The following is an 18560-nucleotide window of genomic DNA, read 5'->3' as shown; positions in this document are numbered from 1 at the left end:
GCTTCGGCAGCACATATACTAAAATTGAAAATTGCTAGAAGAGTCCTCTGCCTAAAATGTATATTCATTCCTCTATTGGCCAGCCTGACCTAATGTGGGTGGCTAACATTTTTTCCTTAAGGGATAACATATTTTATTGAATATTTTATTGAATATAAGCTATATCCTTCCTATAAATTCATCAGGATTTTTTAAAATATGAATCCATTCAAACAAAGAACATAAGAAAAAGCAAATGAAATCAAGGGTGAGGAAGGTAGACCAAAAATACTTGTTATAAAGTCCTGGACACTTGTACTTGTCTCAGATGTTTTTGGTCTTTTTAGCAAAAGAGGGAAAAAGAGATGTGGGGACAAGGGAGGGCACATGGGCAGGATCAGTTGCATGAATAACAACATATTTTAATATAAGCTTATTTGGAAGAAGTAGCCCTTCCCCTGTGGATTTTCATAAAGAGAATACTGTATGATGTTGCAAAATAACAATTCCAATAATGTTCTAATAGTAAAAACAGCATTGAGTGCAGCAGATCTGTTTCTTAGAATCCTTCAATGTAAAGGAACCATGAAGCACAAGTCAATAAATGCCGCTCTGTAAGAGATCCCTAGAGAGTAATTGGACCTCTGTGTTACAGCATTATCCTGAGGCCCTACCTGGGAGAACTAACCATTTAGGCATTAACATCTTGGTATGAAGTAGTTTACCCAATTTTTAAAGCTTTTTTAAACAATGCCAGATAGGTGCACCTAGGTGGCTCAGTCAGTTGAGCATCTGACTTCGGCTCAGGTCATGATCTCACAGTCCGTGAGATTGAGCCCTGTGTCAGGCTCAATGCTGGAAGCTCAGAGCCTGGAGCCTGCTTCAGATTCTGTGTCTCCTTTTCACTTTGCCCCTACCCCGCTCACGCTTTGTCTCACTCTGTTTCTCCAAAATAAATAAATGTAAAAAAAAAGCCAGATAGTTAACATATATTGTAATATTAGTTTCAGGTATATAATTTAGTGATTCAACACTTACATACAACACCTAGTGCTCATCACAATAAGTGCACTTTTTAATCCCAATACAACTGTAGAGTAGAGCAGGCTTTCCAGGAGCTGAACGCAAGGGACAGAGGGCTTTTCTGGGGGAGGATAACTCAGGTTGGAGACCTAGGCAGAGAGCAAAGACTACTAAACAGATTACCTCAGTGTTTTCCTTTGTCCACGGCCAAATATTAAAAGTGCAAAATAATTTAAGACTGCATTACATTTTTATATTTACTGGTGCAACCAAAACAACAACAAACAAACAAACAAACATGGCCAGCAGAAACTATTCACTAGCTATTACTGAGTCTCCCCATGCTATCATATATACTAGAGAGGAATTTCATCAAGGACTTCCCATGGCCATTCTTTGAATATGAAAAGGATTCTGTGTGTATTGGTGAGGGAGGCATGGAGGGACAGATATTAGAAAGTAGATCTACAACTGCACTCAACCATATGGATGAATCTCATGGAAGATAATGTTGAGCCAGAAAGAAGCAAGACTCAAGAGAGTACAAATCTTCCTCTACTTATAATGAGTTACTTTATGATAAACCCACTGTAAATTGAAAATGCTGTAAGTTGAAAAGGCATGTAATACACCTAACCCACCGAACATCATAGCCTAGCCTACCTTATATGTGCTCAGAGTACTGCACTAAAAGTGAAAACCAGAATAGTTGTCTGGGTAAAGAATGGGTGTTTACCCTTGTGATACCATGCGTCACTGGAAGCTGCCGCTCTCTGCTGCCACCCAGCATCAGGAGAGAGTATCGCACTGCATATTGTTAGCCTGGGAAAATATCTAAATGTAAAATTTGAAGTATGGCTTCTACTGAATGCATATCACTTTCACACCCTAGTAAAGTCGAAAAATTTTTAGTCAAACCATTTTAAGTTGGGGACCGTCTATACACACTTTATGATTCCATTTTTATAAAGTACTAATACGGATAAAGCTACCCTATGATGTTAGAAGTAATAGTAGTGGTTATCTTGGAGATAGGACTAGACAGGAAGAACCGGAGGGGGATTTTGGAGTACTGAATTTTTCTGTTTCTTGGTCTAGATACAGAGAACACAAGCATGCCCAGTATCCACGGAGCTGTATACTGACAATGCACTCTTCTCTGTGTAGATATATGCCAACAAAACATTTTTGTTTAAGCTATAGAAATGTTTCCCACATGTTAGAATATTGCTAACCTAGTATGCTTCTGCCATCCTTTCTCAACTCACCAGCACGTAGGAGAGAAATTAGTCACTATTCTCAAAGAGCACATTAGTTATTGGGTTTCAACTCCTTACCTTGTCCAATTTCTCTGAGTTACCCAACAGTTGTTTTTCTCCTCTGTGGTACAGAGCTATAAAATTGCCTTAAATACCTTGCCCTGAAGATTTCTCAATTCTGTGCTTAATGTTACCTGAAAGCCAGTGTCAATACTGAAAATAAAGAGGCTGGGAATCAAGGTCTAGATTGGCTTTTCAAGAGTTGTCTGAGAAAAAAAAAATCAGACTGGGAAAGAATGTCTTGAAGGTATATCATGGAAAGATCCAATATGTTGAAATGGTATAGTCAGTTATTTATTTCAGACAGAGTAATTTCTCTCACACATGTGTTAAAGTGTAAAAAAAAATCTAATAAGATTTAACACTTCAAAGTCATTAACTAACTAATTAACTAATGAATCCACATAACATCTCTATGAAGTTTGTGTTAAATACCTACCACTTCACAGATCTTGTGTCATTTAGAAACTCTTACAGTTCTTTTCATCTATGCTCTTTTCAAAGTCTTTAAAATGAACTAATTATTATCATGTCTCCAGTGAAGGGCACATATCAAATTTCTCTCTTGGGAAGAGAAAATCCAATGCTTTACGAAATGACTACAAAACCAGTTAAATAATTCCATGGCTTTCAAAATGATACCACTCCAAATTTCAAATATCCTTTACCCTCTGTTATATTTTGTTTGCCTTAAGGAAAAACAAATCCATTTGAATGCCTGAACATAGTAGGTCCTCAATAAATAAATGAAGCTACCATGTCACAGACTCGGTTGGAATTTTTGAAAACAGATTACATTGTGTACTGTTCTTCCAAATGCCTAAATTAGTTCCCACTAGAAATGAATTAGGTGCTAAGTTACATAGGCCATTTATATTTATATAGGCCATTACTACAATAGTTAATAGCATGTTCCCTTCAGCACTGAGTGTGTGGGAGGTGTGATATGTCCATGTTTTGGGGAGGAAACAGAGAGAGCCATTAGAACATTTAAAAAAGAGGCTTGAAAGATAATGAAGTCGGTTCTTTAAGTAATATTTATGAAAAGAAAATGATGCTGAATTGTTAGAGAAAGACAATACTAAGATCAGATTTTTTTGCGTCTGTGATGGTGCTAGGCAAAATTGTTACAGGACAATAATTAATACAGCAATTCCATTAATGGATATTAACAGAGGTTTTCCAAATTTCTGGAAAGCACTTTTTAGATTGATCTAGTGATTGCTTAATTAAACTCCAGAGATATTTAGTCATTTTCTATAGATTGCATATTTGGTAATATAAATGGTTCATGTGGGTCAACTTTCACTTGCATGGAAACTTGCCGCATTGTGAAAACACCTAGTGAGAGAGAGGGGAATAACTTTTATCAAGCACCTGACATGCCCACAAACATATGTCATCTTGGTGTATCCTCAAAATTGCCCTGGGATGTGAAGTACTGTTCCCATTTTACAGATGAGGAAACTGATGCCGTGCCATACTGCTAGTCTAACTAATCCAGAGTCTTTAATCTCTTCCCTACTCCATGAAATAAACGCAATCTTCCATGAACAGATGTAATTTGAATACCTGCAGGTCCCATCTATTTTAAACTGGCTTTATAGGTGGTCATCTATGCACTCTGATCTACTGACTTAATAAAAACTTAGCTATAAGTACCTCTTCTGTTTATTTATTTATTTATTTTTCATTTGTCTGCCCCCTCTTTCAGCCACACTCAGCTCACTCAGCTTGAATTCTGGCTGGCACGGGCAGTGCAGTCAAGGCTGCAGCTGTTAGCATCCCCTCCTCCCATGCTCATCATGAGTTCTGCAAATGAGCCCTGCAGACTGATATCGCGTTCTGCAGTTTATTTGACAAATAGCTTTTGTGGCCTTTGATTTTTCATATCACTCATAAATTCTGGCAACAGACTGGTTGTTTGTCAGATTCAAATTCCACACATTTGAAAGGAAAGGGTTGAAGATTTCTGCATTGAAAGTGGACTCTACCCTTAAGATTTATTCGTAAATTTTACTTAGAACTACTTTGAGAGGAACCTAGGATATTCCCCTGGCCCTGCCTAGCTGCAAATTATTTCTATCCTTATTCCATAAATCTTGATCATATGTCTTTTAAAATGTGCCTGAGAAATGGATTTCATGTTTATAGTGCTGGATTTTAGTGAGTCAAATTGTGTTTGGGCAGTATGTTTGCCTCTTCACGTTCTGTGTGACACTGGAGTAAAATGGAGACTTCGGTCATTCAGCTGCAGGCTCGAAGAAAGCCTGTTGTAACTGTGCATTTTAATTAACCGAATCAGCTGAGGAAATGTTGTCTCTCTACTGTGGTGTAGCTGTCTGCCTTGTAAAGTACCTCCCTGGATAAACAGAGGACTTCTATTTCTTAAACTGCCTTTCCCCCATGGTCTTTAAGAGTGTTGGGCTTTTTCTTTTTTCTTAAATTACAGGTGGAGAAGGTTTAATTAACTCTAAAATGATTCCCTCGTAGACTCAGTTGTATTTTTTACAACACTTTGAGCTACAGTATAGTTACTGCAGGATGCATGCTGTTATTGGAGCACACAGAAACATTTATAAACCTAAATCTGTTTTGCCATATTACCAGAGATGGCATCTGCACTTGGGTACAGTTGAAATACAAATTGAAGATCAAATAGGTTTTTTTTTTTTAACTAATCAGTGGGCTACTGTGAGCTGAGCCAACAAAATGGGAATAATTTAACCATTGATTATTTCTGTGCAACACACTGCTAGATGTTAAAACTGAGTTGAATATGAAGAGATAGTCGTGGTTCAAAGAGTTATGTGCAAATTTGACCTCTGGAAAAATAATTTGTGAGCTTGGTATTGAAAAGAGCTGAATACATCCTAGTGGAAACTTCTTGCCTATATAATGGGTTATAGGTTACTTTCATTCAGCTGTCACTCTATGCAGAATTTTGTGAATCTGAAGCAGGCTAGTGTTGGGGCGCCTGGGTGTCTCAGTCAGTTGAGCATCCAACTTCAGCTCAGGTCATGATCTCACCGTCCGTGAGTTCTGGCCCGCATCAGTCTCTGTGTGGACAGTTCAGAGCCTGGAGGCTGCTTTGGATTCTGTGTCTCCCTCTCTCCCTGCCCCTCCCGCACTTGCGCTCTGTCTCTCTGTCTCTCAAATATGAAGAAAACTAATAAAAAAGTAAAAAAAAATGAGCAATGTCATCTCTATTTCTGAAATTAAATTACTGTTTACAAAATTACAGTTCTTAATTTATAGAACTAAACAAAGCTGTTGAATAAAAATCATTTTTTGACTCTAAATTAAATTATTAGACTGTGTCATTTTAATTACTGCTTTTCTAAGAGATAAAAATCACCAGTATTTTCCTTTCAATGCAGTCAGAAGGTATATATTTAAGTAGTAGAGGTTGACTTATAAATAAAAGTTGGACAGAGGGAAAAATTGAAAGAAATTCAAGTCGAGATGAGAGAGATGAAATTCAATTAAAAGGAGGAAAAGGATGAAGAGGGAGGAAAGCGGAGACCCAACAAAGGGCAGATGCCTCAATCCTATGTGATCAAGTCTGCTGTCTGCATCATCAATCAAGAGAGAAAAAAGATGAGCATTACTAATTATCAACTTCTGAGTATTTGATGTTTGAAGTCTCCAGTAGAATAGTTCCTTTGAAAATGTGTATATTCAGGAAGCCAAAGACCTCTGACCTAGTGTCCGAGATAGTGTAGAGTGGTCCTGTGTTTGGTAGGAGAGGTGCGGCCTTGGAATGTATTTAAGGCAGAACCTTTTTGGAACTGAGGACAGGATGAGCAGACATCCATACTAATGAGAAAAGGATCTTTCCCAAGAGGCAGTGGACAAACAGCAGTCACAAATACATGGCTTTTACAACAAAAGATGACCCACTAAAATCAAGATGTATTCATACTTAGAATTAAATATTTTTTTCTTTGTCTCACAATATTTTTTAGCTCTTAGTCACTTTAACATACCCACTAAATTGTTCATTTCCTTGGTAACTATCAAAAGAAAATCATTCGTAGGTTCTTTGTAACATAGATGCATTTAAATCAGAACATTATTTTTAAAAACTGTACTTACATCAGAATTTTTTGAAACCAATTTTTGAAGCCAATTAAATAAATGGTAAATGAGAAGACTGCATATATGAAAATGTATATGTTAAGTAAAAACACAAAATGTATATGTGGACTATATAAATAAATATGAACTTGACAATAACCTTATCATAATTACTAGAAAATCAATTCAACAGACAACTACCATGAATAAAAAACTGTACCAATCAATCATCATTGGTAGAAGAAGTAAAATTTAAAAAATAGTTCATTTCCTTCAAAAGGATATACAGACACATTAATAACTCTAACACAGACAAGTGGTGATGTAGTCACCAACAGGGATAGAAAATACCATGGAAAACAAGGAAGGGCAAGATTAAGAAGACTTCTGAAATGAGTGAAATTGTAATTGGATTTGTAGAAAGGCTCCAAGATTGACAGGAGGACTTGGAAGTGAAGAAAGTCATTCCTCAAAAAGGATATAGCTTGAGTAAAAGCGCAGAGGTAGGAAAGCACCTGTACTTCAAAAATTGACCAGTGCTAAAGCATGGAAAATGGCATGCAAGTAAAGGTAGGGTTGCATTTGGGCTTTGTTGGGAGGTTTCGGATATTGGTTTTACATACCACATTACTCTTTAGTATTAACCATGTGCTTAGATGCCCTTGAACAGTTTAGATTCTAATCCTTGAAAGTCTGCCAGGTATCTCTTATTCCATTAAAAATAAATAGATAGTGGGGCACAACTGTTAAAGCATACTATGGTACTGAAAGTTTTAGCAGTTAGAGAAGGTTACTATTATGTGCCAAACTTTGTACCAAGTGATTTTACCCATGTCATCTCATTTAATCACATAGGGTCTTTATGAGTATTAAATTAAGTAATACACGCAGTGTGCCATAACAGCGTACGTACAAATATTCAAGAAATGCTGATTCTTTGCCCTCTTGCAACAATCAGGTGATGATTATATATATGGCTTTACAAATTTTTTTAAGAGGAAGAGGCTATGACTCAAGATTTTGTAGTTACGAAGTCTCAGAACCAGAATCCAAACTGATTCTTTCTGGTTCCACGGCCCAAGTTCTTTCTAGTATACCATATTGTTTGTCAGTTAAGAAATACTAAGCCTTGTATAATGGCAACTTACTGAAGATATTTCTCAAACTATAGTTTACTGAATAAATCCTGGATTATTTACTCTACCTTGGTGTCTTTGGTAAGTTCCAGCCTCGTGTTTAAGAAAAATTTAGAGGTATCTATAATAAAGGATGATTTCAGAGGTGCTTGCAAAGCCTTTTGCCCCCAGAAGTACTTTCCCCAGCCCTGCTGATTATGCCTGATCTTATATCTGACTTTCTCACCTTTAGCTAAAGGTTTTTTATCCCTATTTAAATGTAAGTGCCCTCAAGAGGAACAATAATACTGGTCTAGATCTGGGAATAGATATTTGGTAAGGAATAAGGAATTGACAGAGCTGGAGTACCATTGGATGGAGGAATTTCGCTGTGGATAATCCTTGTAAAGGGAGAAAAGTCATGGGAATGGGAGGCTGGGAAGACAGAAGGCAGATATCCCAGACTTGACTAGATTGTACTCTAGAGACAAATTCAGTCTGTCTGATTGCTCCAACCATAAAACTGATAAATTATCCTGTGACTTTCTGACAGGATCAAAATTTGAGTGGGTATTCTAGAAAAACAGGCAAAGTGGTACGTTTGGACTGGGAAAAGATCTGTAGGCAGAAAACAGCACAAAACAAAACAACCATAAAACAAACAAAAGAAACCTCTCTGTTAGAAATGGAAAAATGGAAGGAATGTGAAGCTTACATTTAAGAATATGATGGTAAACTTGGAGAGTAAATCAGATGTCATGAAAGTAAACTACAGGATGCTCATCATTTATGATTATTTTTAAGATTAAGAAAGATGTAATATGAACTCTGGACTCTTTTTTTTTTTTTATCTGCCTTGACCTTTTCTTTTTAATTTACAGCTAGCTTAATGCTTTTACATTTCAGTATAAACTAATAAAGACCCCACACATCTCTGTGTGTTAGACCATAAAAACAACCAAAGTGAAGCCCATAAAAATATATGTAGATTTTTACATTTTACTACTCAATCCTCCCTGTAAAAGTCCATAGGACTAAGTGTGTGCTGCCATTTAATGGCATGAGATGGGCTGGAATGGATGCCACAGGCTGGGAAGAATATGATGCTGGCAGATTAGAATTTAGCTAGCAGAGGGATATCCCAATGGTAAATCACTGGATATTATTTCCAAATGGGAATGGGAGATATAGAATTTAGCTTCAGAAGCATGTGTCAGTGAGGCAGGAATTATTTTAGGCCAGTCCTGTAAAGAAGGGACAAGGTATAGAAATAATGGATAAAACTTCGAGGAAAACAGAGTCAATCTAAGGTCTCTTCTTACATTAAAAACAAATAAACAAAAAGCCCTGCATAGACACTCCTGGCACATAAGGACTTCATTACACAAGAATACACATACATTCACAAATGTGAATTCACATAAAAAATGTGAATTATCACCTTTTAGGATGGATATGCATTTTCCTTCTAAACATCTACAACATGCCTTGTTTGGTGGAAAACATGATATACTTATATAATATCGCCTGTGCTGTATTAAACAGATCTTTATTCTATTTTAGTCATCATTTAGTGATGTTACCTAACCTTCCACTGGATAAATGGCAGGATCTCCATCAAGTATTTATGCCTTGTCACTTTAAAATTTTGTACAAATTGTGCAAAGCCCCTTTAACAAATCAGTGAGTACAAGCCAACACTGACCCTTAAGTGATGAGTTAGTTTTTAAACTCCTTAGAGGATTTTCACTGTTGTGATCCTATAATGCTTTTATCAGAGGTTTTTAAAGTTACCCTACTGCTTCAGCCTCATCATGATATATTCTACAAGTTTCCTTTAAATATTCTTGTGAGATTCTGGTTGTTTGCTTCAAATGGGGAAGGGGTAAGCATGTTCCTTCTTTCAGACTGTATAACAGATCAATATTAATGCCATGAACCAATTTTTACCTACATTTGGGGATCACCCAGTTGAAGCCATGAATACCACTTGATAGTATAGCCTCACTATCATATAGTTTATCCATTGTCTAAGAACATTTTTTTTACCCCCACTTCATTAATAAGTTTGAGCCCCAAGAGTGCTGAATAAGGATTTGTATTTAATGAAGTCCTTTGCTCTTCAGTGGCAACATGTATTTTACACCCTGAACAGATCTAATTAGTGCAATGAAGCTTTAACAGAAATTGCCTTTGCTAAATGTAGAATTTGCCTTATCATTTTATATGTGAGCCCTCTCCCCCGCCAATTTGCATTTTATTCCTGAGAAGACAAAAATTCTGATTGTTGGTATAAATGTTTTTGATTGGTGGAATGTAGTTGGACACTCCCATAAAGTCCTATATTTTAGTTTCTAGGAGGTAATTAAGAAGGAAAATAGAAGTAGGCTTTAATGCTTTGTTAACCCATGATTCAACTATATTTCGGCCAGACTTAAATCTTGTTTCATAATTTATTTTTTAATTATTATTAGAGATAGGTGACTCCTCTGAGTGAGGTGACCAAATTGTGTTGGTTTCTATGAAGGAAGACTGTGTTTGGTGAGATGAAACAATTTTTTGCATATGTGAAGTAGGTAGCAACAGTTTAAGGGTGGGAGAAAGGTATAAAGGAAATTTCTTCTTGGGGGATAGGGAATGGGATCCCCTGACAAATAAAAGGAAAATATCAAGAATTGTCAAGAAAGTTACCAATTTTCATTACAACATTTGCTGGATAGGATAAGATAGAAGCTCTTTTACTTTTTTTCAATAAAATGGATTATTATTGCATATGGGGTTTTGTCATTAGAAAGTACAGTTGTAAAATAGATTGCCTCTGCTTAGTCTTACATTGTGACTCAGATAGTCTGTATTCCTGGAATTCTTCTTACATGTTTAGAAGACCTAACTCAAGAACATCCACCAATAATCCTATGAAGGTAAAAGAGCATAAAATTCACTAATACTTTTTCCACTGAAAAACTACTACCTTTTCTCTGTACTTTAGAGATTTCAAAGAAACTTAGCTGTCAAAAAGCAACAGTTAGTTTGTCTATTTAAATTATAAGAATTTTGGAAATGCATGTACATCATTTTTGGTAAGACAAGCTGCATCCAGTGGAGAAAGATTTGTGATTACATTGGTCATTTATTTGATGAAAGGCCAACAAAGAATAGTATTTAATTTGCCTAAGTGAATAGGGTGCTACTCACAAAAAAAAGCCTTTGTGTTTTTATGCTTTTTTTAATACAGGGATTTTCAATGACAGTAATTGATAAAAACGATAGCAATGTCTATATTAGGAGAAGATTTTGGATAGTCTTTGGGGAAAACAAAGAAACAAAGTAGATGTCATGTGATTGATACCTGGAACGTATGCTAACCCTACTGTAACAAGTTATGAGCAATTACTTTTTGTTCAATAATGATGTCATCTTGCCATAAATGTTAAACAACAAGCGCTCAAAATATTGATACTAGAAAAGCAATGGACAGGTAACCTATGTTGTTTGAAAGTCCTCACTATAATGACCTGATTTGGTACACCGTTAGAATTTTTATTTACTTTGATAAGCTTTTGGTTCATTGTTCTCTAGTTGGTATCTTTATTTTATGTCTAGTATACATTGTGATCATTATTAATAAACTCCTAGACTCTGATAACATGGGGTTGAAGAAACTTTGATTTATGGAAAGTAAAGGTCAAAGACAAACTAAGTTCTAGACTAGCTTCCTAGTCTCAGAATTCGCATTCATGTAAAATGGTTTTGGGCTTCTGTAACATAGAGGTTAGTGATATCTTTTGCCCCAGGTCAGACATAGAACACCAGCAACCACACTTGAGTATCTCACCAAGTGCTCTTTGAAAAGAAAAAGCATTTGCCATTGTAGAGTTAGCAGAGTACTTCTCTAGTTTTGTTCTTTCAATAACCATGTGAAGTCAATAATACATGCCCATTTACAGATGGGGAACTTGAAATTGAGAAAAGCTAAGAAATTTGCCTCAAATCATTAGATTACCAAATGTCAGAGAAACTTGAATCTAAGGCCCATACTGTACCATAAAAAAGAACTGTAAACTAGATTTATGTAGATTTTCTGAGTAATATTTCTATTTTATTCTACACAAGTATGCAAAAATCACCGATGCTTTGGAGACGAAGCAAAATTTTGGTCCAGTTCTGTAAGCTATTACAATTAGGTTAGGTGAACTCACTTTCACCTCTATATTATTTTTTTCTTAGTTTTCAGGAGTCATTTAATACAAGCTATTTAACTTCCATCAATTCTGTTTCTCTTACAATGTTTGTAATTTACATTTACTCCTATAGTTCATGTTCATGGTTTCTTCTAACCTTGTCTGATTTTTAACATGGGTAAGAAAGTACAAGTACAGAAAAACTCTGTGGGTTTGCTACAGATCCAGATGCCAATGAGAACTCAGGGGAAAGGGAATGGAAGAAACAACACAGTTTCTGAGTTTTTTATTTCTCATGGCTCAATTCTCATTTGTCATATCTGGAACTCATTTTTTCTTAGGCTTCATGGCTGTATGCTTGCTTCTGATGCTGGTCTAATCCACATGTTAAATAAGCTATTTAAGTTCTTTTCTTGGTAAATGTCAAGGGAAGAGAGGATATTTCATGCACATACAACATCGTAATATCCCTTGCCAAATTTACGAATCTGACTCTGCATTATCCTTCCTCAGAAGGAGAGCATAATTTCATTATCCATGAATCATCACCTCTTAGACTGTAACATCATTGTCAGAGAGCCTAATAGAACCAGTGTTCAGCTGGCTGAGAAGGGGGAGGGTTGGGGAGAGCACTGGGGCAAAGCACAGGTCACTGGCATGATCAAGAAACTGGAGAGTTCTAGAGCCGAAGGGGAGGCCTCCCTCACCTGATAGTTCAGATATTCCTACGGACTAGTAAATAACTGATGCTGATTCTTTCAATATTAATATGGAAATTTGTCTTTCTGAATCTAAATTACATTATATTTCAGTATCCTGCCTATGGAAAATATTAACCCATTTAATGAAAATTTCAGAATATCTGGGCAATGCCAATGAGTATAAATACTTTAAAGAATTTCTTATCTATTCTTAGGACATTCTTACTTGCTCTTCATCTATGGACACATTTCTAGCCCTCAGTACCAGTTCTTGTGGCCTCTAGGCTAATTACTAAGTAAGTCAATATGCAAAATATAACTTAAAAAATTACACTATATTTACCAGAGAGATGAATTAAATAAGATCCGAATCTGATTCACAGAGCAAAAAATATATGTTTTAAATCATGTTTACGTAAGGATTCAGGATTAGAAACACTGAATAGGTGTATGAATAACTGTGGTTAGTCCAACTGGCCACTGGAGGTCACTCCTGCTCCACAGAAATACAGTTTATTGCCTGTATACTTAGAGAGTTGACTCACCAAATCAAGCAAAAAAATGGTTTAAATTTTTTGAAAAAATGTAATGTCAACAGTCTTGGAAAATATAAACTCATTTAAAAGGAATATATATTGCATAAGTATTGCTTAGAAGACTGTGGCACTGGGACTATTAAAGCCGTGCTGCAGTAGCACTGTGTACTGGGGCTCATAAAAATGGGGGGAATAACATGCAGTTCAGTGACTAAACTGCATTTCTTCTCTCTCTGGTAAAGCGTTCAAAGTATTGACTGAATCCATTCTGCATTGACGCATCTGTGTTGTGTAGTTCAATAGGTCAGGCTGTTTATTTAACTGTTGTCACCTTTGAGGGAAGTCAGATACTTCATGTAAATTTGGAATAGAAAATGGAATGCCAATTATATTTCTCTAATATACAATGAGTTTGAAATACTGAATGAAAATAGACTTACAGCATGTAGTCCAGAAAGTGCCATGCAGTCAGGGTGAGAACAACAACTTTTGAGCAGGAGAGCATTGACCAAGTTGACTTTGTTAAATTCATGGTGGTGAACTAGTTATTGTCTAGCCTACAAGAGTTATATATTTGTGATCAGAAGATCCTGAGAACTAGGGAAGCTTCATTCCCAAAGTTTGGGGGTGGTGGTGGTTCTTTTTAAGAAATATTTCACATCCTGAATCAAATAACATTTAAAATCTAAGGGATTTTATTTTGGTTCTATTATTGAATTTATAAATAAATTTAGGCGTTAAAAAATGACCAGCCTTTAAAACGTTGGTCATTTATTTAATCTAACACATGAAGTGGCTTTGAATTTTAGAAACACTTTCAATACAACAAACATATTTTATATATACCAGTAGGATCACAGCAGTGAGATCTGCAAGAATTCAGAAAGATAAGTACAAATATACCTTGCCTGAATTTATTTGGTATCTGTGACAAATGAGGCAAAAGGTCAAGTCAAAGAATAGAAATGGGCTTTTTAACTTTAACACTGCATTTAATTAATACAATCATCTTTAGTACAGATAAAAATGAGGCTGATCAAAGAAATTTTCTTTTTGAAATGGAATATGTATTTACTGACATTATATGAAAAATGCAAAATTACAACTTCAGTGAAAAACATCACAGTAGGCTCAGTCATCCAGTTCATAGTACTGTAAGGAAGTATCTGCATTATTAATCAGTTGGGAATCTGTGACTATTTACCATTAATAAGTATACATTCAACAATTATCCTGGGTAAATATATTGTAGCTATGATGCTTTTCTGAACTGGCATCTCTTTTAAGATTTAATCAAAATCATAGTACTTTGAGAAATCCACTTTAAATGTCCCCTTTCCTTTATTGCTTATAAAAGTATGATTTTTTATAATCTGGCTTCCTTGCAATTATATTTCATGGTGACTTGCCTAGATTTTTCCTCTCAGCATATGAAAAGACTTCAAACTATATAAAAAAGCTGGTTAAAAAATAGCAATCCACTTTTTCTTTTTTGCTGCAGTGATTTTGTTTTGGAAGAACAGGGACGTGGTTAAAGATACGGGGCTTGGCAAGCCAAATTAAATGAAACAGACTCAATGTTGCAATTCCTGATTTTTGCTCCTATAATAGGATTGTTCATTTTGGAGGTTGAAAGAGGATACAATACAGGCCAAAAACATTTTTCTAAAATCTTAATGAACTGTGGTCAAAGTTACTTAAATACAGAAGGCATGATATTTGTGCTGCAGTCAATAAACTTTCACCTACGACATAAAAACATGCATGCAGTTTGCAGATTGCCAGCAGGGTCCGTACAGATTCATACTGATGGATGAGTTCACAATATAGATGAACATAGGGACACTGTAATGTCAACAATAGAAAAGCAAAAGACAACTGCCATAGGGTTGGTATTTTTTCCACTAAGATTTTATACCTTTATTAAGGCGTTATCAAAATCATTCTTTTCAGTGAAGCTGTCGGTGGAAGGCATGTCTTGGAATGTGTTCTCTCTTATGCCTCTGAATGAAGTGTCAGTCATTAGGGGACTAGTGTGTGCAGGACACATAATGGAACACAACAGGACTGTCTTACAAATCCCAGACAGAAGAACAGACAGAGCTAAAGATTCCACTCACTACATTAGAGTCCTTGAAAGAACTGGAAAGAAATTCTGGTAAGCTCCCAGCCACAAGCAAATAGCAAGCTGCCTTCCCATTTGCAAGCCTCATCTCTGAAAACTCCCTAAGGTGAGGAACAGTGGAGAAATTTGCCTCCTCAAATTTGCTTCTTCGTTATTTAATTAAAAAAATTTCTTTTTAAATTTAGGCTAATTAAAGGCTAGGAGAAATTGACAGTGAAAACTCTGATTCGATTTTATAAGAATGGATTTCAGAGATAAGGCTTCAAGTCTAAAACTTTGTATTTTTTACCATCTCCTCACATTTTTCAGTTGTCTATTTGCAGCATTTTAACCCTTCAACACTTTTCCCTAGGCTTGCTTTACTGTAATTCAAACACCTCTGGAAACTGCCCGTGGCGCTTCTTTAACCCAGCACCATCATTTGATAGTTTCCTTCAATTTTCTTTTTAAGCCAGACAGTGTTTTTAGGCTCTGTTTCTACATGTTCCTGTAGTCAAGCATTCTCCTGGAATCAGTTCAAGCTTCAAGTACCTGGGATCATTCACTTTTTCCTTGATTCACCAGTGAACTACAAACCTTCTAGAACTGTAGATTTGGTCCCACCCCAAGGCAAATAACAGCAGAGGTGGGGGACTACTTATGAAAGAAGTTTTATCTTAAAACAAGTGAGATATTAATGCAATCAATCAAGAGTCTTATACAATAGGCATTCTATTAAACCAGAGTTTGAGCTTTGCATTGATTGTGGTATTTAAATTTCAGTGGGTTGATTTTGTACCAGAGGAAAATGACCAGTATTATGAATGTACTAAAATGGACCAGGAAGGACCTTGCCAGCAAAGCAGGAGGGAGAGGGAAGGGGAGGGGGCACCACGTTCCCTTTATAGTCACCAGAGTTCAATAAAGCACCACTTATTTCCCAGCTTTTAAGAGCGCTTTTATCACAATGGTTCATACCTCACACTCCCTGGAGCCTGATTTGTTATAGGTGCAGGGTCCCGTCCCATTCAGCAGCATCTCGCTGGTCTCCGTGTTGGTGGGTTTGTAATCTACATAAAATTCCTGGGTGCTGGGAGTCATTTGCTTTAGGGACTGTCTTTTCTTTTTCCTGTGCCTTCGCATGAGGGAGCGCTGCTGCAGCTGCTTCATGCTCGCAGGGTACCGCTTCCATGACACGTAGATAACGAGCAGGATGACGAGCACGGACAGGAAAAGGGCCACGCTCCCTGCGATGATTTTATGGAAAGAGATGTGCTCAGTGTCAGCATCAGTCTCTGGGCCAGGCTCCGTGGCTCCCACCGTGGGGGGCAGAGGGGGTTTGCTCTCGTGCTTCGGCCTGGGGAGTTTAGGCTTAAATGTCGGCTTTGGGAGAGCCCTGGCCAGATCAAACCTCTCCGTGGTACTTTTGCCACAGATGCTGTAGTTCTTCACTGCATCGATCACGTTTACTCCTTGCAGCTCTTTGGGACTGGCACAGATAATTGTATTCTCCCTCAGACCTTTAAAACTTTTCAGCCAATTTACCAGAGAACAAATATTTCTGCTGCATTCCCATATATTCCCGGCAAGACTGATGTCATTGAGAGATATCCAAGAATCCAAAATCTCTTGACCAATAAATGTGAGCTTATTGGAATCCAGGTTGAGGCGCTGCAGATTTGGGACACACTGGAAAACACTAGGTCCACTAAAAGCTTCAATCTCATTGCCTGACAAATCAAGCCTTTGTAACGAGCTCCAGGTCCAGGACATGGTCTGTCCTATGACACTGATTTTATTCCACTGCAAGTAAAGGTTCTGAAGGCTCACCAACCTTGGAAAAAGGGCCAGGTTGAGCTTAGAAAATTGATTGTGCTCCAGGTGAAGTTCTTTGAGTCTGATCATGCCAGCAAAGACATTCCTGGCTAAACTTCGGATCCGGTTATATCCCAGGTCCAAAAGTTCCAGATTGCGGCAGTCTTGGAATATTCGCACAGGGATGGTTCTCAGGGAGTTAGACCGTAAATGTAAACTCAGCAGCTTCCGCAAGCCCCGAAACTGTTCAGATCCCAGAGAATGCAACTGATTATAGGACAGATCCAAGTTCCTTAAATTTGTCACAGGTCTGAAGGTATTGTTGAGAAAATAGGAGATTCTGTTGGAACTCAGAATCAACTCTTTGAGTCTGCGTATTCCATTAAAAGCATTCTCATCAATATTGCTGATATGGTTATGGTCAAGGTACAGCCAGGTGAGCTGGTTGAGCCCTTTAAATTGATTATACTTAAGTTTTTGAAGGCTGTTATAGCGAAGGGACAAACCTAAGCAACCAGCAGATATACTTGAGGGTATCTCCTGTAATTTCTGAGATTCACAATATACCATTTTGCCTTCACACCTACAGCCCTTAGGGCATCCTCGTTCGGCAGAAGAAAGCATTGTCAGTAAGACAGTGGGGGCTATAACCAGTGCTACAGCTGATCCGCTCAGTAGCCTAATTACATTGAAACCTGGAAATAAAAACAACTTAGAAAAGTTATCCCCCCAAAAAGGAATTCATTTATTTTTAATCAAGCAAAAATAGGCATGTATTTTCTTTTTTAAAAATTTAAATCTAAATAACAACATTTAATATCAAATATCACCTCTATGAAATGTAAACAGAATTGTTTTTAGGGTTTTTTTTTTTAGTAGTTAAGCAAGGAAACGTGTCCACTAAGCAATTGAATTTATAGTCTTAAGGACAGAAAGGTAATCTCTAAAATAATTAAGGCAGAATTACAACACAGACTAAAGGGTTTTGTTTTTGTTTTTGTTTTCGTTTTTTTTTTTTTTTAAGAAGGAAAGAAGAAAAATGACAAAACATACCCATCCTTTGTATTGTTCAAAGGTCGTCCTTAGGTCTTTTGCTTTGGCTTAAGGGGCCACTTGCATGACAGCCCCTGTCAGCTGCACTGTAGTGAGTCAGGGCTCGCTGACACCCAGGAAGAAAAATTGGACCCCTTGGGAGATGGACCGATTTTGGAACATTATTCTTTGCCAGCCACGCAGAACACTCCAAGAACAAATAAATTCCAATACCGCATTTGTAGCAAAACATCAAAATCTTCCTAGGTAATAGGATCTTCGTGGATATTACGTTTTTGCATCTTTACAGTTTTTTTTGGGGGGGGGTCGTTAAAAAAAAAAACCAAAAACTGGCTTCTACAATTTCTTCTTATCGGAAAGCATGATGTATTCCTCCCGGCAACGTGGGGCTACCTGAGCTGCCACATCTGTATTCCATAGCCCAGCATTCTGGTGGTGAGCACCCACTTCAGCCACAGAGCTGCGTTGGAGCCCAGGAGGCAGGAGAGCCCCGTACCGCACACACGCTCAGCTCACTTCTGCAGACTGTCATTCTGAAAGCTGCTCGGACTGTTGCTTTGGTTTCAGTGAATGCAGTCTTATGTAAAGCTGCCCCCAGTGGTGAAGAACATTATGGGCATGTGCAGAAATGCCTCTCTTTTATCTTGCAAATGA

At 37.1% G+C, this 18560-nt stretch overlaps 2 protein-coding genes across 6 annotated transcripts in view; one reads left to right on the top strand and one right to left on the bottom strand.

Moving 5' to 3' along the window:
* The window catches only part of LRRTM3 (leucine rich repeat transmembrane neuronal 3), a 158175-nt gene extending 139782 nt beyond the window's left edge, over window positions 1-18393 (bottom strand). Inside the window, exons 1-2 of the mRNA XM_042908364.1 lie at window positions 17907-18393; window positions 16017-17548 (exon numbers count right to left, since the gene is read on the bottom strand). Coding sequence (XP_042764298.1) covers window positions 16017-17548; window positions 17907-17910 — 1536 coding nt within the window. The 5' untranslated portion in view covers window positions 17911-18393. The remainder of the gene's footprint in view (window positions 1-16016; window positions 17549-17906) is intronic.
* CTNNA3 (catenin alpha 3) overlaps window positions 1-18560 on the top strand; it is a 1696848-nt gene that overhangs the window by 680851 nt on the left and 997437 nt on the right. The window lies entirely within an intron of this gene.

This window comes from Panthera leo, chromosome D2, assembly GCF_018350215.1.
Source record: "Panthera leo isolate Ple1 chromosome D2, P.leo_Ple1_pat1.1, whole genome shotgun sequence".
In the NCBI taxonomy this organism is placed as follows: domain Eukaryota; kingdom Metazoa; phylum Chordata; class Mammalia; order Carnivora; family Felidae; genus Panthera; species Panthera leo.
This window is presented reverse-complemented; position numbering and strand designations above follow the sequence as displayed.